This window comes from Punica granatum, chromosome 2 (assembly GCF_007655135.1).
Source record: "Punica granatum isolate Tunisia-2019 chromosome 2, ASM765513v2, whole genome shotgun sequence".
Lineage (NCBI taxonomy): Eukaryota > Viridiplantae > Streptophyta > Magnoliopsida > Myrtales > Lythraceae > Punica > Punica granatum.
Window position 1 is genome coordinate 34,836,091 of NC_045128.1, and position 20,391 is coordinate 34,856,481.

At 39.8% G+C, this 20,391-nt stretch overlaps 3 protein-coding genes and 1 non-coding gene across 6 annotated transcripts; 2 read left to right on the forward strand and 2 right to left on the reverse strand.

Annotated features, from left to right (window-relative positions):
- The first annotated feature begins 1,219 nt into the window (after window positions 1–1,219).
- Window positions 1,220–1,636, forward strand: LOC116193904. Its single transcript, XM_031522647.1, has 2 exons — window positions 1,220–1,362; window positions 1,420–1,636. The coding sequence occupies exons 1-2, from the start codon at window positions 1,220–1,222 to the stop codon at window positions 1,634–1,636; spliced, it is 360 nt and encodes a 119-aa protein (XP_031378507.1).
- A 478-nt stretch (window positions 1,637–2,114) lies between these two features.
- TRNAC-GCA lies at window positions 2,115–2,186 on the forward strand. The gene has a single exon. It is a non-coding gene; the product is annotated as a tRNA-Cys (tRNA).
- A 630-nt stretch (window positions 2,187–2,816) lies between these two features.
- Window positions 2,817–6,656, reverse strand: LOC116196340. 2 transcript variants are annotated; one of them, XM_031526012.1, is made up of 9 exons: window positions 6,529–6,656; window positions 6,271–6,360; window positions 5,380–5,566; window positions 4,804–4,853; window positions 4,517–4,583; window positions 3,937–4,412; window positions 3,606–3,830; window positions 3,464–3,520; window positions 2,817–3,166 (listed from the first exon to the last, which is right to left on the reverse strand). In XM_031526012.1, exons 2-9 carry the CDS (start codon window positions 6,277–6,279, stop codon window positions 3,032–3,034), a joined length of 1,206 nt encoding a protein of 401 aa, XP_031381872.1. In that variant the 5' UTR covers window positions 6,280–6,360; window positions 6,529–6,656; the 3' UTR covers window positions 2,817–3,031. The 2 variants fall into 2 exon arrangements, with proteins under 2 accessions (XP_031381872.1, XP_031381873.1); XM_031526013.1 differs by having other exon boundaries at window positions 5,380–5,578; window positions 6,529–6,651.
- Window positions 6,657–9,979: 3,323 nt separating this feature from the next.
- LOC116196927 (putative white-brown complex homolog protein 30) lies at window positions 9,980–17,967 on the reverse strand. Of its 2 annotated transcripts, none has more exons than XM_031526884.1 (14): window positions 17,365–17,965; window positions 17,050–17,126; window positions 16,348–16,623; window positions 15,910–15,973; window positions 15,676–15,822; window positions 15,483–15,517; window positions 15,294–15,367; window positions 14,161–15,086; window positions 13,406–13,702; window positions 12,420–12,902; window positions 11,828–11,976; window positions 11,457–11,746; window positions 10,921–11,054; window positions 9,980–10,663 (listed from the first exon to the last, which is right to left on the reverse strand). In XM_031526884.1, the coding sequence occupies exons 1-14, from the start codon at window positions 17,580–17,582 to the stop codon at window positions 10,507–10,509; spliced, it is 3,327 nt and encodes a 1,108-aa protein (XP_031382744.1). In that variant the 5' UTR covers window positions 17,583–17,965; the 3' UTR covers window positions 9,980–10,506. The 2 variants fall into 2 exon arrangements, with proteins under 2 accessions (XP_031382744.1, XP_031382745.1); XM_031526885.1 differs by having other exon boundaries at window positions 10,522–10,838; window positions 17,365–17,967.
- Window positions 17,968–20,391: the final 2,424 nt, after the last annotated feature.

Here is a 20,391-nt window from a genome sequence, read left to right on the forward strand (position 1 = left end):
ATGAGAGGAATGAGGTGAGTTACCCGGAGGGCACCACCACAGATAACCACCACAACATACCAAGAGAAAGCTTCCATGACTGGGGTGGTGATGGTGGTACTAACCCCAACGAAAATGGAAGAGGCTAGTTCCTATATATTTACATTTGTGTGCATCTTTATGATACTATAATACATATTCTACACATATATATGTGTATATATGTATATGTGTATGTGTGTGGAGAGACAAATAAATGTTTTATGTAGTGCAATATGTAATAACATAATAGATGTCTGCATAGAAGGCTACACCTTATATATATTGTAAATGTGATGCAAGTACCATCTGAAAACATCAGATGTTCATGAACGAGTAACCGCTGCATGATTATGAAATATATTATATGCTGAGCTTGGTTTTTGGGTCATGTCATGCTAATATGTTACGATGTTATATATATGTGTGTATGTGTATAAATTTTAGCGAAAGATGCATCCCGAAAACAATTAATAAGCTCGCATGCCTACCGACAAAGGGAGGTCGTAAAAATATATACCAAGGCCATATTACACAGCCAGCCAGCCAGGGATACGATGCGGGTTGGTAGTTGGATTCTGGACTGCAAGATATATAGATATAATTGACAATTTGCCAGCATATGATTTCGAAGTGCAACATAGATAGATGCATTCTTTCATTCATGAATCCGCTGGGTTGCACACACCGTGTGCTTTGCTAAATCCATATAAGATGGGATTTTTACTGGAGCGGGCGACAAGGTCGGACAAAATTCTAATCCAGTAGCGATGTGCGCCATGCATTCAATATGCTTAAGCCGGAGCTGCGAATGTAATGTAATCTTGTGAGCGTTATGCTTCACATTCTCGCAAAGCCATCGATATCGAACATTCTAATGAAAATGATGCGAGTAGTCTTGTTTGATCTTATATAAAAGCAAAAGAGCTGTATTTCGACACATGCGTATAAATGTATATGATGAACGTGCCTGCCTCTCCATCTATTTCGTTCAGAAGACTTGGCAGCCACTGCCCATGCATCCCACAAACAGAAGGGAAAAAGAAAAATAAAAACCTCAATTTTCCACAATTTCACTTACTAATTAGTAACTGCACCGAAGTCTTCCTCCTCTCCTGAATTTCTGCAAACTTCATCGAATCAACCACCCAGCACTGGCCGCTGCCATCATCCTCGTTACTTTTCCTTCGCCTTGATCGCCATGTCGTCGGACTCATTCTTCCGGCAGCTTGCGACCCGCCATCCGGTGCTCCTCCACGCGGCCACCTGGACCCTACTCCTGGTGCTGACAGTGTTGGCCTCGTCGCTCGCTCCCGAGGCCGCATTCACGGCTGCCATCTCTCGGTCGCTGCCCTCATCAAGGAACTCGTGTGGGTGCTCTGCGAGTTCCAACGGCTGGAGTCTGCACGGGGGCTTCATCAGGATCCCGCTCGAAGTCCCAGGAGAGATCCTGTGCGTGCCGGAGAGCATGGTGGGGACGTCCGACTTCGATTTCCTGCTCCCGACAGTTTTCGCCGCCATCGCCGTGTTCGGGTCAGCATGCTTGCTCAGGTCTCTGGGCTTGTGGGAAGAGATCGTGCCACAAGCCAGAGAGGCCACCGGAGGGGCATTTGTATAAGACATTTTACTGATGTTGGATGCAAACTTTAAACCTGCAATTTTACATTGTGATTTTGTTCCTGTTATGTTGCAATGTTGCCTCGTCGGAATCCTCTGAGACAAACCACAACATGTGTGTGTTTATTCACGTTAGATCATTCATGTCAGTTTTGTATCATCTTCTATGATCTTTAACCATCTCTAGGGTGTCGGTGATACTGTTTACAACACTCTAGACGAGGTTATTTTGAATCGTCGGAATGCCGGTTTATCAACGAAACATTTGCTTTGATGTAGTTACTTATATAGTGTATACCCTTACCTGATAATCAAGAGATTATAGATACCCAGCGTGATTATTCGCGTCTCTTTTTTAACTATTAGGATTCATATTTCATTCTATTAAGTTCATGGACCTTCTTAAGAAGAACTGAAAAAAAGTAATAAGCTAACTAGATGATTTATATATTTATCGAGGCAACTCAAACAACATCCAAGGGTCCATAGCTCAGTGGTAGAGCATTTGACTGCAGATCAAGAGGTCACCGGTTCGAACCCGGTTGGGCCCTTTCTTTTTCTATTTTTTTTCCTAATTTGTTGAAATTTATTGGAAAATTAATCTATATATCCTCCATGAGTGATTCATCCCATTGGTAATATTTAAATGTTTAATTCCCTCAAATTCGGTCTTGCACTCACCTAACCAAACCTTTCTCCCACAAAGAAAGGAACATAAATATAAAAGGTGGATTGGATTAATATGAAATAGAATTAGGTGTTGTGTAATTAAAAAAAAATTAGGTATGTTACATACATTTTATCATTTAATTGTATTATACATTTTATGTTGAAAATATTGCTTAATCTTGAGTTGAAAGCTCATCCCACTGAGAAAAAGTGATCAAACCCATATTGCTATTTTCATTGATGGCTGCAAATGAGTGCCTTAAGAATTAGGGTTCCCCATATCCACCATGAAACCTCCGTGGCTGTCCACTTGCACAGGCTTTTTCAAGTGCATTGCTCGGTGTAGAGACCACATCGAATTTTCTAAAATAACTCGACTATCAAGTTTTTTCGAGTCGATTCAATTCCAAATTTGCTTATGCAGCAAGAACTGAAAGTCATTCTCGGAGGCGATTCTTCAGCCAGACACGAATTTCAGACCACTGGCTATCGAAAGAGAGAGTCGAGAGAAGTTATGCATGAGCATGGCAGCATCACAGAAGGAAATTGCTCTGTACACTTAAAATCTGTCTGGGTGTTTCTTCGGGATCTTAGGTTACTTCCCACCTTTTGCCTCATTCGGCATAGTTTTCGGAGGATATCCAAAACTAATGGTTTTCTTACAGTTACAGTTCGAAGCAAAGTTTCTAGTTGCTACTGTAACTAATGAGCCTTGGATCTTTTCAGTTCAGCTATTCCTAGCAAAGAAGGAAGACCTGGTCTTGGTCTTCCTCGGGTACGGATGAAGCGCTGCCAGTTCACGGACTCGGCGCAGCAGAGACTTGGGCAATGGACGGCCTGCGCTTTTTTCCTTCTGCTCAGCCTACAGATCACGGATCAGTAATGTTAATTGAATAATGAATATGTAAAACAAAGAAGCTGTATAAATAACTAATCCTCCAATCAATGAGAACAATCTAGATGGTAATATTAGCTGTATAAGCAACTCATCGAGAGGCAAGATGCGGAAGAATTTACTGATGCCACCTTAGTAAGAAGAAAATTTCAATATCTCGGTTTTCGTTTCCCTTGTGATGGACCTACAGCTATTGAAATTGATATCTTACATTGTCGATTAACCCGTATTAGCATATCACGATAATAAAGATAAGATGCAGACCTCTCCCTTCTCGGGTTTCTGTGCATAACTAGCCCTGAGAAGATTTCTCCATTTATCCTGCAGAACAATTACCTTGTCATAGTAAGTTTTGAAGAGGTATAGAAGCTAATGCTTTCGCACTGTTCACAAAAAACATGAGTACCCTCAGATCTATTGGAGTTCTGTAAGCAGTTGCTGCAAAAGAAAGCCTTTTTATATCTGTCCAGTGTCCGACTCCGAATTCACAGATCCCATCAACCAATTTTGTCACTTCTCCAACAGTCCACATTCTTTGATGCTTCCTCCTATCCACACTCTTCGTCGATTTCTTCCCCAAGATTATATTTTCAGATTCAGATGCCGAAGAATCATCTTCTAATTCAGGTTCCTAACATACAGGAGGATTCTCAAAAAATCGTATAAACACTGTAAAAGTAGACTCTCGAACTGATAGACATACACAAGAGCCCAAAGAGGAAAAGAAGAATCCTTACCACAAGACCTGTACGTTTTTTCTTAGGTTGTCTCCACAGGGGAGGTTTATCCTTACCAACAGCACTAGCTTGTTTATGTCCATCTCTGGAGTTTGCTTTTGACGATTCTTCAATGTACCTCTGTGGAGGCTTCCGCTGTCTCTTTTCTCTGGCATTCACAGCAATTCTGCTCCCTTCAGCAGCACCCTTCTCATCCTCGTCTGAAGGTTCTGGAACTAAACAGCCAACATCTTTCTCCAACTCATCGACCTTGCCTAAATCAAACGAACATGCACATCTGCCTCTTCTCCTACATGTTTCATCTTTACATTTCATGTCTGGAGTAGTAGTTACTGTGGATGTTTCAGATGTTCCAACAGCGCCATTGCTACTTCCGCTATGATCCGGAGAATGGCTGTCTGAAATCGAATCACCAAAATGAAGTCCACCACATGGACCACGGCCCAAGGCAGAAACTTCTTCAGCCAAATCAATATCTGTATATCAGAAACACTCATTATGTAAGATTATTACCATGCAGTGTAAGACCTCAAAGCAATAAGAGGATTTGATTAACGTAAAAAATAATCTTCGCATGAACCTGAGAGGCCATTTGCAAAATCAAGGTCTTCCACTTCATCAATTTCATCAAGAATTCCATCAAGAGCCTGTTAGAAAATCTAACAGATCAATAATTCCAAAAAAAAGTAAAAGAAAAAAGAAGCAAGAACAAAGGATTGCCGAAAGCACAAAATCAATACGAGCAAAGTAGCTTATATCATGAAAGTATCAACTTCGTATTATAAACAAACAGAAAATCTGTAGGTGGAAAGTAGGACTACGAGGAAAAGAAAAGAATAAAAAGGAGAAGATGAAAGGAATACATACTCCAAGGTTTAGTTCATCTTCTCCTTGAGTAATGTACGGAGCCATCCCACCTTGCACACAGTTCCAGAAAAGTACAGTGGTTAGAATGATCGGCAAAGCAGCACGTAACAAGACAACTTAGAGTTATTAGCTTGGGATAAAAAAAACTAACCCTTCACTCCAAAATATGCAACACTATCTCCTGAATTCTCTACCTGTTGACTAGTAAGTTTTTCAAAAAACTACGCTTCTGATCCTGACTATATGAAAACGTTTCTATGCACATTAAAAATGTTTCAAATAAAATTTTAACTGCTACCACATGCGGCACCTAATAGCATAATGCCATTCTATAAAGCAAAATCCATCAGTGCATACTTCAATGCACAACAGTTCATCAGAGAAAGTTACGACAACAGTACAAACTTGGACTTGGATATTCCCTGACCATGAGAGATGTAAGAATTGTAAGTTAACATTGCCAGAAGAATTGCTTCCGAGGTACGAAGAAATCGGTAATAATGTAAGATTGACAACACTTGGAATCTGCAGTAGCGATAACAAGAATGGTGGTAGGAAAGAATCATCGTGACTTACCACCTTCGGTTCTCAAACCATACTTAGCTTCACAGGCGGAGTTTTCAATTCCTGAGCACTTGGTACTCTCCTTGTTGAAAGATAAAACATCGTCGACTGAAGGGCAGTCATTCTTCGGTTCTTTGAGCAAGTGATAAACCTCAGTTGCTGCTTCTAGAGCAGGAAGAAATGGTTCGTTTGCTTTTACCTACAACAAGCACTAAGCATGAATTTTTACTAAGAGAGACAGATCCCAGTCGCAAAGCGCAAATGAGTTTCACTGCCAAGACTATCACCAAAAACAGCAGCGCATGTTTGGGAAAACCATCAATGAATCACAGATTCTTTATCTCTATGTTCCCAATAACGCGCCAATGCCCTGATGAGGACACTTCACGATAAATGGAATTAAGAAAGCAAATTTCCATGAAAAATCATGAGGGTACATGAGCATTTAATTGATTAGAAAAGGACTGAAGTTTTAGTCTCAAGAAAATGTAAATTTTCCTAAGTAAAGACGTAAATACATCCAACCAGACGATACGGATAGTAAATGCAATACAGCACAGAAAATGCAAAATAATTAATCAAACCATCGAACAGGCTCTAAAGTTCAACCCACTTCCCCAACCAAATTCTCAACTAAAAGTTTAAAACAAAAAAAAAAAAACCAAATAATAGTAGAAATCAGAGCTTGGGCACCGTGTCGAAAAATGTACGGGGAACTCCATTTCCGGTCTTTTACACGACAATACCATGAAAAGGGGGAGAAGAAATGAAAACCCCAACAAGCAAAAGGAAGAATTATGCTCGATCGGGCAAAGGACACCTATGGAAAGGATATAAAACGTGGATTGAACACGAAAATGAGCACCGGAGGTAAAATTAAGAGATGGCAAGAGCGGGGACAACCTCGTTCATGGGTGGAGCAACCTCGATCAGCTCGATTCCGCCGATCTGCGGAGGGCTGAGCTTCAGCAGCAGCTAATCATGTGAACAAGGCTGTCCAGATCAACAGAACAGTAAAAATCTCCAGAAACAGAGTGCGCAGAGAGAGAGAGAGAGAGAGAGAGAGAGAGAGCCCACTAGTGGTGAGTAGAGTGAGGCGATGGAGAGGTGATAGAGAGAGAGAGAGAGGACGAAAAGCAAGAAAAGGCAGAGAAATTTGACCTCTGGGCAGAAGATTTGTCAGATAAATTCGGGCGAATGTCCGATGCTGGAAAGCCCAGACCCGCCAAAAAGCGCCACGAAATCAAGAATGCGATGTGAGAGAGAGACAGACAGAGAGAGAGAGAGATGGACGGATAGCTCTCTCCATCGTCTGTCCCATTTTATTCGAAGGAATCGATAACATATAATTTTCGAACGTGATTTAGTACAATGACACGAGTTGTCGATCACTTCTTTAGATTAGAAGTCGTCCACTGCATATCTGAACTAGAGGTTCCCAATTTTATGGTTTTCTCGTGAGATTTCCGTGCCACTTTTATCTTTTTTTTTTCTCGACCTTTGACTAAATACAATTTATGTGTCATTAACAATTTCTGTTTTTCTTTTTGTTAAGGGAAGATGTAATAAGCAAATAAATAAATAAATAAAGAGTTAAATCCAATTTGTCCTTTATGAAGTGCGTTTGAATCTACCTCTAATCTTCAAATTTTTGAAGCAGCCTTATTAGGAAATAAGCAAAGCGAGCACTCAATCAAATTCTGACCGAAAGAGGACACGTTTTTTATGTACCGCATGTTTATATCGGTCCTCATCACAACGACCCTTATAAGAGTCGTGTCATCCATAATCCGATCCTAGACCCTTCATTGCGTTGTGCAACATCTGCAAAATATTTTCGATAGAGAGATGTGATGATTTTCCTTAAGAAATCATGGAAACAGTGATGATCTAAAATGTAACGAGCTGACCCTCCCACAAGAAAGAAGAACGTGCCCTCTGACGTTTAACATTCAATTCCAATGGATCCAAATCCAGATTTTACCTTAGCCAAGTACTTAGGGGGATTTTCCGAGCTTCGGAAGTAGACCAGGTACGGGAAAAAAATTGAATATATCTTTCTTTACCGCCCTATGACAATCACAATATTCACTCATATTTATGTGTTATTAATAATTTCCTTCTTTAAAAAAAACTATAGATTTGATCCTTTAAATTTAAATATTTTTTATTTTAGTCTTTTTTTATTTTTTTATCGTTTAAATGATATACTTTTGAATATTTTTATATTTCGGTCATTTTCATTTCTCTTGATTCATCTTCATCTAATACCTTCAATTGCTTTTTAATTTCCATCATTTTATCAAATTTTTTATTAGAGAAGATTTTAACTTTGATCATTAAACTTTTAAAGTTATTCTTTTATCCTAATTCCTCTTTTGATTTAATTTTTTCTTAATATTAAATGTTTTGCTTTTTATACTTCTACCCTCAAATTTCTATAAAAATACACACACGAAATTTTCGAAATTTATAAAATATTTGTTATTTTAATTTCAAAAATAAAATTAAATCCATCAAAATAATAAAAGAAAAATCATGAAGAGAATGAGCACGGGCGAGTGTTTCTATTGCAAACTGTCAAGATTGTCTGTGGCCTAAAGGCTAACTCCTGCTCATTCTTTCGAGTAGGTTCACTATTTTTTGTTTATTATTTTGATATACTTTGTTTTGTTTCCAAAAATTAAAATAATAATATTTTTAATTTTCAAAAATGTCTTGTAGGTATTTTTATGGGAATTTGATGGGTAGAAATATAAGAAACAAAGTGTTTAATATTAAGAAAAGTTGAACACAAAAAAGAATTAGGTCTAAAAAATAACTTTAAAACATTGAGAACCAAAATTAAAATCTTTTCTAAAAAAATTTTGATAAAACAACAAAAATTAAAAAAGTAACTAAGGGTATTGGATGAAATAAATCAAGAAAATGAAAAATAACTGAAATAGAAAAGTATTCAAAATATATAATTTAAATGATAAATTTTTTTTTAAAAAAAAGACTAAAATAGAAAAGCATTCGGATTTAAAGTATCAAATATGTAGTTTATTCACTCTTTTTTAGCGGAAAATGTAATAGTAAATAAATAAATAATGAATCAAATGTGATGTAAATAGTTAATTAAATAATGATGATGATGAAAATAGGAAAAGGTGGGTCAGTAGAGTACTAAAAACATAAACAAAGGTGCCGTTGATGTCCAGATCGACGTCGGACACGTGGTCCACATTCATGCATGGGATGACTCCTCGATTCTCCAGCCAGCAGCCCCCCTCGTGACTGCTGGTTACGCCATGCACCCGGTTCATGTCAGATCCATCCGCCGCGGGACCATGTGGTCCCCTCGTTCCTGTGGGACCCGCCCGGCCGTGCTTTCCGACGTGCCTGCTCCGGGTTGACGGTGCTCTCTCCACCTCGTGATCCAGCTGACGCCACCCCTGGCCCTGCCTCCCCTTTATTGGCCGACGAAAATTTCTCTCACTTTTCGCTAATACTGAATTAGTCAAGCAAGATCGAGCTATTAGTCAGGCAAGATCGAAAATTTTTTAATTTTTTTTTGAAGTAGTTTATTGTTTATTTCTCTTTAGCAAGTCTTAAATCTTATGAATAAATGAAGAAATTTCATCATCGATAGAGTTTCTGCAGTTAGCGGTTCGAACTTGATTCATTGAGATTTACCATGCTTTCGTACATCAAGATGCAAGTTCGGATTAATGGGCAGTCCTTTGTCTTTGCAGTTTCCGATTGAGCCACCCTTTCAGAGGGCAATCAATCACCAAGCCGCTAGTAGTTGATACTTAAATGGGGGTTAGATGATTGGCGCTCTTCAAATTGAACGTGACAACTCTAACCTAAGGAGAATTGAAATGACATAACTATTAGAGCAAGCAACCCAGGTCGTTGTCACCGAATTATCACGTCTTGAAAGTTGCGGAAGAAGTCGATTTATGCTCGAGAATTTAGAAGGAATATACATAGAAACGGATCAAGAAATTTTGTCTATGGAGGCGAATCTAAAAAAATAACTTTGTATCGTAAAATCAAGGAATGACGAAATACGATAATATCTAATAGAAATTATGTAACTTTTTTTTAAGTCAAGAGGGCGACAGTCACCCAGGGCACCCCCAAATCCGTCCCTAAAATATACGTGAAATGTGAAATAGAGACGGTGATGGTAAGTTCATAAATTTCACTGACATACCCTCATGGTTCTTGATTAATCTTTCAGTTCAACATCCATGAACTAATATTGCAATGCGATTCATAATTCCACATAGAGGAATTAAGCAGCAGACCACAAATTATATAATAAATTAAGTCCCACAACTTATTAACTCAAACTTTAAAATTAAAGAAGAGCCCAATCACTAATGAAAATTTTACAGAAATATTGCACGCGTTGATTCTTTTTTTTTTTTTTTTTTTTTTAAGACTCTTCTTGTCCTGCTTCCTTTAGGCGATTTCGACAATTAATTGTCCCTAGAAATTTTAATTTAAATGCACCCATTCTGTATAAAGATTCCATTTCATGCTCATCTATAAAAAAATGGTGCGTGCATGCAGTTGTTTATTGACTTGAAGTGTTTGTATTGAGAATAAGTGTGGAATCTATGGAGAAGGGTATTGATTGCAAAATTTTCCTATAAAACGTACCAAACTTTGGTTTCTTAATCAACGAGGATTAAATAAAATCAGCAATTATTGAGCCATCGCTATCAAAACCTACTAAAACATATCTACCATAATACAGCAGCCCCCACTCGATCAAACTTTGAGAATCAGATAAAAAAAAAAAAACTGTTTGAAGAACATACTTAGCACAAGAGGAAAATCCCGAACATTTGACGTGCAAGCTTCCCTTTCCATCGACCACTTCCAATCGAATTCTGCTCTGAATCTGTGAGTGTTTTGTGTCTCAAAAAAAGGGCCACGCAGGGCAAGACGCTGTCAGGAGCCTGTACAAAACTGATAGCGCCCGAGGCAAGTTGGTCGATTCTTGTATCCGCCAACTAGCAATTATATACAGGAGGAACCGTACCGAGCAGAGCAGAGGAAGTGATGTTTTCCTTGGTTTTATGCTTTCCGTTCAGCGAGGAAAACATAGAAAAAAAAAATGAAAATCAGGCCCAGCTCGACTCACTTCTTCTGTTTGGTCATCAGGCACACGAAAGCTATGCAACGACTTAATACACCCATGAGGGTCAGAATTATCAGACACAGCGTCCAATCATTGAGATCATAGCCATTCTCCATTAGTGACTGACAGCGAGTGATAAGCCACACTCCTGAGTACCTGAAGACACGAAGAATGTAACTTCAGTATGGTTCCAGGAAGTAAATACTTGCTAACTGTTATGTCCTACAAATTCTGACATCACTCGTTTATACGAGTAATGACATAACTCCAGCAGCATGAGATGAGATATTCAGTTACATGGTTATACTGTACTCAAGAACCAATGCAGAATCTGCATATGATGGAAAATTTAAAACACGGTTAGAAGCCTTACGAAAATTTAAAACAACAAAGGGAAATTATAGAAAATGGACCTCTCGGTATTTGCAATGATGAAAGCTTCCAAAGCCCATTTAGGATAGCATAGATCTGCAAGATGAGCCACAAGATTGTTTTCTCTATCCTGCGTTGCAATGAGAGTCATCACTACTGGAAGAAGAACTGACCACTGCAAGGGAAGGAAAATTGACGCTTAGGTGTGATTCACAAAGTCATGGACTACATATGAGACCAAGAGCAGAAATAGCAAAAACAAAAAAAACCCATAAATCTGAGTCCATGACGACAGTTGTGCTGGACAAAAAGAACACTACTTAGCTTGCACTTTTAGGAGACAAGTTCGTAATGTTGCATTATCAGTCCACACTGGGCCCGTAAGAACCGCTTGATATGCTGGAATGGGAATGGAATGCTATTGCTTGACTTTATAATTTGTATGTTGTTCCATTATATTCTCATGCCATTCCTTCCTATCAAACGGGGCCACCAGTGTTTGGATAAACACAATAGCATGCATTCATCCTACAGTTTAAGCTTCTAGATCAGATGAAAATGACATTATTAGGCATACCAGTTGAGCGGGACCAGGTTCCAAGTAAATTGCAAGTACGTATGCGATGCCAGTCACGCAGTAAACAAGGCAGAGTAGAACAACATAGTTGTCGGTGAAGGAGGACCGAGGGTTGCTAAAGAAGTAGAACATGGAGAGATAGACCAGCGGCTTCACAATCGTATTGAAATGGTCAAGTGTGTCTTTGGAGAGGAAATAAGCAAGGCTGCTTATGCCTGCCGCGCTCTCTCTACAGTATTCTAGTCTGTCTAAAGTAAACGATCTCAAAGCTGCAATTTTGCAAAGCAGTGCTGCAAAACAGAAACAAGAAATGAAAAAGAAGAATGTAGAAGTATAAGGACTAATCTCAAAAGACGAGAAACTTGACTTACACACAGCGATTACAGTATAAGTGTACCCCAAGACCCCGAATGTTTCATCGTTCACTTTGGCAAGAGTACCTAAGCAGGCTCCAGCAAGTAAGAGAATAAGATAATCCACTGCTTGAATCTTAGCTTCTCGTAGTCGCTGCTTACCAACCCTGAAAATTGATGATCTCTCGGTTAAAGCACGGGAAAGTTAAACTAACTTTATCAAAGTGATTGATTCACAGTTTGTTGCCACCAAAGAAGCAGAATGACATAAATTTTGGCCGGGGGTATAAATGAGAGCCCACTTTATATACTATAAGACAAGCAATTATTAACTTCTCGTGAAGTGCAATTAAGCACATTCTTTTTCTCTATTTTCCCCATTCCTCGAGGAAAATGGAAAAATCTAAAGGTGGAACGTTTTACCAAAAACAGAGACCCTACATTGTCCAACATCATCAGATAAAAGCCATATATAAGAAGATTTGTTCAACTTTTTCAATAGCATGTTCAGTTTCCATCAACAAAACATGCAGCTTTTGACTACTTTTTCTCAATCGTGAATTTGGAGAATCAGGAAAGTGTGCTTCAATTTAATTTCTCGTGCACGTACCTTCCAAGGTAATATCTATACTGCCGAAGCACCCCTGGAGTTATCCTGTCCGACAAGTCCTTAGAAGACATGAAATTGTGTTGTATGTGGTCCTGCTTCACCTTCACATTGGACACCATGTCCTGCCATAGATCTCCTGCGAATGACTGATCTATGGCTGTGCCATCAGGCGCACCTGTCTTGTTCAAGCCTGAGGTTGAAGGGGCAGCAAGTCCATCAATAAGTTTCAGCATGTCAGGTGGGACAGGGTACCCATTGTGGAGCATCCATCTCACAGGAAGCTGTTCAATGGTGAGACCTTCTGGCGGTTTAACAATCCCCTCTAAGATGTCAATGAAGTGATCTGGAGGGTTCACACGCTCCGGAACATCGATACCAAGAGTGGAAAAGTATTCCTCCACTTTCTTAACAGATCCATGGTATGCTATCAGACCGCCTTTTGCAAGGAGAATTAAGTCGTCGAACATCTTGAATAGCGAATAGCTATTCAAATAAATTCAATCATCAGTTTCCATATGAATATAATATGTAAAAGAAAAGCGACAACTCTTTAGCTATGCGGAATGGAATTGTTAACTTCAGTCTGATATAATCTTAAAAAAAAAGAAACAAAGAAGAAGAAGAAGAAGAAGAAGAAGAAGAAGAAGAAGAGAGAGAGAGAGAGAGAACTGTGCTTTATTCAAAGTTCCAACATTAAGTAGCTAATACCAGAACGCCGAAGTCCTGTTCTAGACTGGACCAGCGAGACCAGCAGTCAGGTCTGCTTTCAAAGGTTAAGTATCTAAAACCAAATTTACAATTTCGAGAAGCTTGACCTATAAATGCTGCAGGTTGCGCAGAACCATAATTATTTCCAGTTACAAAAAAGTCTCTTCCACTTTCCCAACAATATTTCTAAGCACTTCACTCTTGAATATTAAATTGTGCACAAAAGCAATGGATAAATTAAAATCAGTTTAACTGAAATGGAGATGCCGAAAGCGCACCTTGGTTGGTGAACGACCATGCAAATGTTCACTCCTTCAAGAGCTTCGCGTCGTAGTGCTCTAAGAAGTAACAGGGATGAGGAGCTATCTAATCCCGATGTTGGCTCATCTAATATCAGCAATGAAGGTTCCATGACCATCTCTAGCCCAACGTTTACACGTTTCCTCTGACCTCCTGAAATTCCTCGCTTCTCCACTGTCCCTACCAGAGAATCTCTCACTGCCTGCAGTCCTAGGGACTCTATAACTCTTTCAATGATCAAGACTTTGTCGGCTTTCGGCAAGTCAGCGGCTAGCCTACACTAGTCACCACGACCATTGTAAATAAACAACTGTTAGAAAAGTTTAAAGTCACTTTTGCATTGCCCGATAATCATAAGAGAAAACATCTAGCTTAAGGTAGTTTTACAATTGTGCATCAACAAGAATCAAACAGCTCCAGATGAATGAAACCATTATTCATGTGAAGAAAAAGTTAGCAAGAGACTTTGTAGTAATACAAAGGACAATAAGCTAGATTCTGTGCTAGACCGATCTGAGATATTCTTTTCGAGCAGGCCAAGCACATGTTTGATTCTAGTGGGCTCCGTTGCAATTAATGTTGGACCAAGTAATTAAGGGTTACTATTGACCATGTTTATGACATGACAACTAGTTTACTATTAAAGAAAAAGGAGGGTCTCAAGAGAATAATGCAGTAATTACTTCATGACAGAGAAGCTTCGAGCATTTCAGAATAGAGGAACCACATGTACCTGCACCTTGCACTGAACCGTAAGTTCTCCTCAACGGTCAAGTTCCCATGAACTATATCATCCTGTGGAACAAATCCAATAATCTTCTTGTACGACAGGATGGACTCGTCCTTCCCATTGATGAGAATCATACCCGAGATACTACACCCAGTGGCTTTTCCTGCAAGTGCAGAGAGAAACGTAGTCTTCCCGGCACCAGATGGGCCCATGACTGCAGAAACCCGCCCTGGGCTGATTTTCCCTGTCACACTCCTAAGCAAATGCTTGTTCTTCCCTTTGAGGGTGAGCGTCAGGTCCTTGAAAGCTACCTCGATAACAGGCCTCTTCCGGGTCTCATCATCAGTGGCCATGGAAATCACTCCCGAGAAGGTCAGGTTCTTGTTTTGCTGCTGCATAGCCTTCTCCTTCTCGATTTGTCCATAGGCGTACTTGAAAATTTGACTCTTCGTGTGCAGCTGCTTTCCCTTCAGCATCTGCTGCTTCTTTATGTGCTTATCGCCAATATTCAAATGAAACCCCTCCTCGCTGTTCGGGTCATCATCGATTTCCTTAATCATCTTTGTGAGGTTGCTTGGTTCCTTGCCCTTGCCCTTTGGTGGTAGCTCAGAATTTTTGGTCAAATTCGAGAAAGCAGATCCCAGTGACGAGGTTTCTGATGCATTTTTCGATTGGCCGAAGATCTTCAACTGATGCTCGGGCTGCTTCATTGATTTTCTGCGGGAAAATGTTCGGGAAAATTGCTGTTGGAGTCCAAAAGCATGTTTTTTTGCAACATCCTTAGCAGATTTCCATCTTTCTCGAGCCTGAGCAGTTTCTCTAGCATGCCTTGCTGCAGCTTCCCTTGATTTGGCTTTCCTCTTTTCACGAGTAGTCAGGACTTGATCTGAACAGTTGTATATGATGATCAATAGTGTACTTACGCCCACCTGTCAGTATAATTTAAAAATAAATACACTCGGAGAAGCTAGAGAGGACTCATGCAGCGCGTGGATCTAAAAGAACAAATGCGGAACATAGTTTATCAATGTATTTATTCAAAAAGAGATCCTTACTAAAGCAAAATTATCTCATTTAAATTCTCAAAAAAAAAAAAATCTCATTTAGTGGATTAGTGGAATCAATGCTATACTTACAATAAGCATAATCCCATAGGCATGAATATTTTGAGTGGCAGTGCCCTTGGAACATGTTGACAACTTGAAGCAAGCTGTGCAAAGATCAATCAGATTAAGATCCTAATTTTATGCATAAACAAAGTGAAAGATATTTGTATTTTCAATTTTCATCAACTGAAAAGGAAAAAACTATAATGAACAACTTACGTCTTTCAGAAATGAACCCCTTCCTGCAGTAGTGTCTGAAATCACATTAAATAGACAATCATCAGAGACAAGAAAGCATTGCTTGCTACAGATAAACCAAAGCCAGCTCAAAGTTCATGGCATCGGACAATTTAGATTCTTAAAAACAAAACTGATAATGTAAATGACTTAGTTTTAGGATTAAAATTAATACCCACTACTGCAAGCAATTTTCTCTGTGGTAGTTGGACAGTATGATCCCGCAGAACAAAATAACTCGCTGCTATTTGTAGCATCTGCCCAGATATCAGCCCCACCACAGCCATGATTTTGCTGACCAGGTGGTATCTGATAGCCATATCTATATTTTTCACCTATTTCATCAGTTCATAATTTTGGTACAATTAGATAACTTGGAAAGAACATGTTTGAAATACAGCAAACTTACGGATCACACGTTCCAGTCGTCTTGTTTAGCTTTGCGAGAGGACAGTAAGAACCTAGAGGACATGCTTCGCAACAGTTAAAAAAAAAGGGTCAAGAAAAAAATACTTGTCAATGAAACCTGAAATCTTGTAAGTCAACTATAAGCCCAGATTTGGCATGAAGGAATTAATATAAATTCTTTGGAATGTATGACCACACAAAACATGAGCTTTAAACATGATGACTCTGATCCATCTCCTCATTATAACGCAGGCTTGCCGTGAAAGCACATGTCTGATGCATTTTAGGCCTTGGTTGATACAAAGCAAAAGAAATGAAACGGACTGGAATCACCACATAAGATCATCTAATCTTGTGACTCTTTCTTTCTGCTTTTTGTAATTAGAGTAGCACCCCTGTTGAACTGGCAAAAATCTTAGAAGAATCGGCATATACTTACGTATCATACAAGTGATACCCGGGGGGCAGAAGAAGCCCTCGCAACAGGGTTGGCAGTCCTCGATCCTCAATGGCATATTTTTCATTTCATTAATATCGACCTTATCCCCCTCTGCGACACTGCAACCCCACCCCGGTTCACACCCAGGAACCCAGGAAGTCAAATTGCAGTTCTTGTTGGGTTTCAAGTAGTTGGTAGTGGAAGAGTGCCGTTCAAAGAAGTTGGTGAAGTAGAACTTGATTTCCACTGCAGTACATATTCTGCCTGCAAGGGTTCCTGTTCATTTCATAACCTCGTTATGACCAGAAGGAAGAAGAGGTATATTCTTCTAATCAAACTCAACAAAGTTCAAGCAAAAACAAAGCTGTGTTCCATGCCGAGAAGGTACATCCGTGTAAACTTCTCATACACAGAGAGTCGTCCACAATGCGAAGAAAAATGTGAGGCCACACAGAGTTCGAATAAGTATTTTCTCAGTCTAGAACTGGTCGTACAAGGCTATGATAGAATCGAATCCTTGAATATCACCATTGCCTACATAAATAACTAGTTCAAAAGACGTTATCAAATACAATGTAATGTTCCAAGATGCATGAAAATCTGAGATTTTCATTCACGCTCTACATTATAGACCCAATACACAAATCTAGACCACGGGATCATGTGCAGGCATTGCAAAACTAAAACTGCTGAAGCTCACACCATTGCTATTCTTGACACAAGAAGTCAAAAAATCCAGCTTCCCCTCGAAGTCGAATGCGCCATTCCACTCCCTTTCCCTGAAATCAAAAGTTCAAGTTCAATAAACAACAGGAGGAAAATGAAAGCAATTCAATTGAATGCCATCGTAGGAAAAACAGAAAATGCCACTTCGATAAGTTTCAGAAATCAGGAATAAGTTTGCACTTTCCCAAGCCAAGAAGCTGACAGCTTTCTCAGCAGCAACAAGACAAGCTCAAAGGGTCCCAGAACTTTTCGACTGCGATAAACAAGTAAGAGAAAATCTAAATTACTCACACATCCTTAATGCAGAACCCCAGACTCCGCTTAATGTCTGGGGTGAACACGGTGCGGAGATTGGAGAGCCGGCTGTAGATGACATCCGTCGCTAGAGGCAGCGTCCCGCCGTCTTTGTTAGCACATCTTACCTGCCCCAGAAACAGGGCACCGACAAGGAGAAGCAAACATGGCAAGACCCAGCAAGCGTTTCTGCTCCCTCCCCCTCTCATTCCCATCTCTTCGGGCACATGTAACCGGAGGAGTTTCAGAGACTAACATCAAAAGGGTTGCCGGGCGACCGACCAATGTGGGTGATGGGATTGTTTCCGCGGAGCAGCAGTGGCGATTTTGGGTGCCAAAACGCGGCCAGGTTGTGGACAATGGCATTATTAGTCAAAAAGGGTTTTCTCCTTTCGGGTTGAAATTTTTGGGGAAGGAGAAGTTCAAGGGACGCCCTTGTTTTTCGATGAAGAGGTGGCGGGTAGCAATGCACGGCCTGCCTGATTTGAAGGAATAGAGAGGGATGAGCTGAGAGGGAAGGAGGAAGAGGAGAGACAGAGCTCACATAACCCAAAAAGAAAAGAATTTCGTTGAATTGAGCTGACGCCTTACAATCGTGTCCTGAGAAAACATGAAACGGCCCAAAAAATCTTGCATTCTAAAAAAACGTTCACTTTGGTATATTCATGTGTCGGAAAACTGTCTGAAAATGTAAAATTATATGCATTTCCTGGAAAAGTGAACAACTTTCTTCATAGTTCAAACCATGCATTCCTTACCAAAGATCAAAGAACCTTAAACCCGTAAAATCATCACTCGTGTTGATCCAGCACGACCGTCTTCTTCTTCTTTTCTTTTCTTTTTTTAGATTCACATGAACTTAGAGTGGCAATTCAAAAGTTGTCCAGTCTCGTCTTTTGGACCTATTTAATTATTATTCCCAAGAAAAAGGAAAAAAAAAACAGTTAATATGCGTTCTTGCCCTTGAAGCTAAGTAGAGGTCAAGCGTACAGCGGCGAACCCTCACTCCTTCGGCAGAGCGGCCTCTCCCCATCTGGCAGATCTGTGGCGGTCCTATCCCCGAACCCCTCGACCTTGGATGTCTGGAGACACGGTGTTGTAGGGCCGACAGTATTTGATACGACGCGATAACACGACATGAATACGACACGAAGTTAAACAGGTTTGTATTAAGACTAAACGTGTTTTTTTGTCTAAACTGGTCAAATCCGTTTAGACAAGATAAATAAACGTGTTTAAACGGATTCAACCCTTATAACCTGTTTAGACGCGGTTATACCAGCTTATTATTATGTGTTATCGTGTTAATAAATTAGTTTCACATATTGTATCAATTTATAAAAAAAAAGTACATTAAAATCATATAAATATGTTTATATAAATCACCCGTTTATAATGTTTTTACCATGTCAATTGCGTAGTAACGTGTAATTAAAGTTAATGGTATCATATCATGTAAATATAATACGTACCTAAAGGTAATACCGTAATAGTATCATATCGTGTAGGTAAGTATATATACACATTTAGACACGCTTAGTTAAGCGGGTTAAATGCGTCATATCCGTGTCAACTCGTAACTAAACGTGTCGTGTTTGTGTTTAAAAATTGTGGCATGTTTATTAAACGTGTTGGGTTCATGTCAAAAAGGTTTAGACCTTTTTTACACGAACCCGTTTAGACATAACATGTTTAAATGCAACACGACATATATTGCACTCCTACAGTGATGTCATCGATTCCCCGACCAGTGGCGACATCGGCGCCTCCGCCTTCTTTTCTATCACTGTCCTCTTACTTGGCGGTGGTCCCTTCTCCTCCCCGGCCTCTAGCTCCAAGTTAGGCTCCATAGGATCTGGATCGGCCCAATTCTCGGTTTGATCTGAGATGATTCTGACCTCTTCTTGGTTGGATTTAATCGATCATAGTGATTTTCTCTCTGGCGATGGCTCCACCGACGGCCAAAATGTCAATGGTGGTTTCTTAGTCTTCGACAGGCCACCCGACCACCAGCGCCACTCCGTCCCTTTGCATAAAGGTATTGTCTTTCTCATACAGAATTAGACCACTGTTGCATTACCCCTCCAGTAACAAGATTGCTTTTGTATTCCGGTGAGTAGGCTCGGGAAGCCTCGAGCTTCTCCCGGTTGATTTTGTCTATCTTGTTACAGAGTGGAGTGGCATAGGCTGGATTGGTCGATAGTCTGGTGTCTTCTCCGACTGTGTCAAATTGGTCGACAGTCTTCCCGACCTCGCCGAATTAGTCGATAGCCCCGCGCCTTCCTCGGCTTGTTGAATTGGTCGACAACCCTCCCCCGCTTTAAGCTCCGGTTCTATCTGTAGCTACGGTTCTCGGTGCTTGAGTTGGGCTCGAGACCCTCTACTTTGCTCCGATGTCGATGTCTCTTCAAAATATCAGCATTAGATGGTTGAGTTTTTTATGGAATTATGGCTTGAGAACCCTCCCCTGATTCTATCGAATCCATGTGTGACGACATAGGGTTTTGATAGAAATTTCAAAATGCTGCTACGTAGTACCTGTCATTATATTACTTGGTATTTCGCCTTAAAATTTTTCTATGTAGTATGCCTAGAAGGATCCGATTATTTTGATATTATAATTTTTGATTTTTTGAGCATTCTATTTTTGTACTTATATCATGTGCTCTTTTTACGTTATGAATGAATTTTCAAGCTTTTGATGGGGAAAGAAAAAGAAAGAAAAAAGTCGAAGTTAAGCAAAATGTTCGTGGAAGTTTCCATCCCACTTGGAAGAAGCTTCCTTGGTCCTGGAAGTCCTCATAAGGTAAAGAACCACGAAGGAAGCTTATCCGTAACCCGTCTTGACTCATTTCGGCACTCGAATTAACTATGTTTATATAGGATTCATATTAGAAAAAGCCAAATCTACAGTCACAAGACCCGAATATAAACTTATCTGCTTAATCAGAACAGGATGCAAGAAGTCTACCAAGGGTACGTATACAAATTCAGTCCTTTTACTGGTTAATGTTTCTAATGCGA

Bases quoted from the DNA above. Each gene is read 5' to 3' on its own strand.
- LOC116193904 (XM_031522647.1), top strand. From the start codon at position 1,220: ATGTCGTCGGACTCATTCTTCCGGCAGCTTGCGACCCGCCATCCGGTG. The intron at 1,363-1,419 runs GTCGCTGCCCTC...CAACGGCTGGAG, and splicing joins TTCACGGCTGCCATCTCTCG to TCTGCACGGGGGCTTCATCA.
- LOC116196340 (XM_031526012.1), bottom strand. The intron at 4,584-4,803 runs GTATGTATTCCT...ATTTTCTAACAG, and splicing joins AAGATGAACTAAACCTTGGA to GCTCTTGATGGAATTCTTGA. The intron at 3,167-3,463 runs GTCTGCATCTTA...CGTGATCTGTAG, and splicing joins AGAAACCCGAGAAGGGAGAG to GCTGAGCAGAAGGAAAAAAG.
- LOC116196927 (XM_031526884.1), bottom strand. From the start codon at position 17,582: ATGGGAATGAGAGGGGGAGGGAGCAGAAACGCTTGCTGGGTCTTGCCA. The intron at 15,974-16,347 runs GTAAGTATATGC...ACTGTTGCGAAG, and splicing joins GGGTATCACTTGTATGATAC to CATGTCCTCTAGGTTCTTAC. The intron at 11,055-11,456 runs GTATGCCTAATA...CTTCCCTTGCAG, and splicing joins AACCTGGTCCCGCTCAACTG to TGGTCAGTTCTTCTTCCAGT.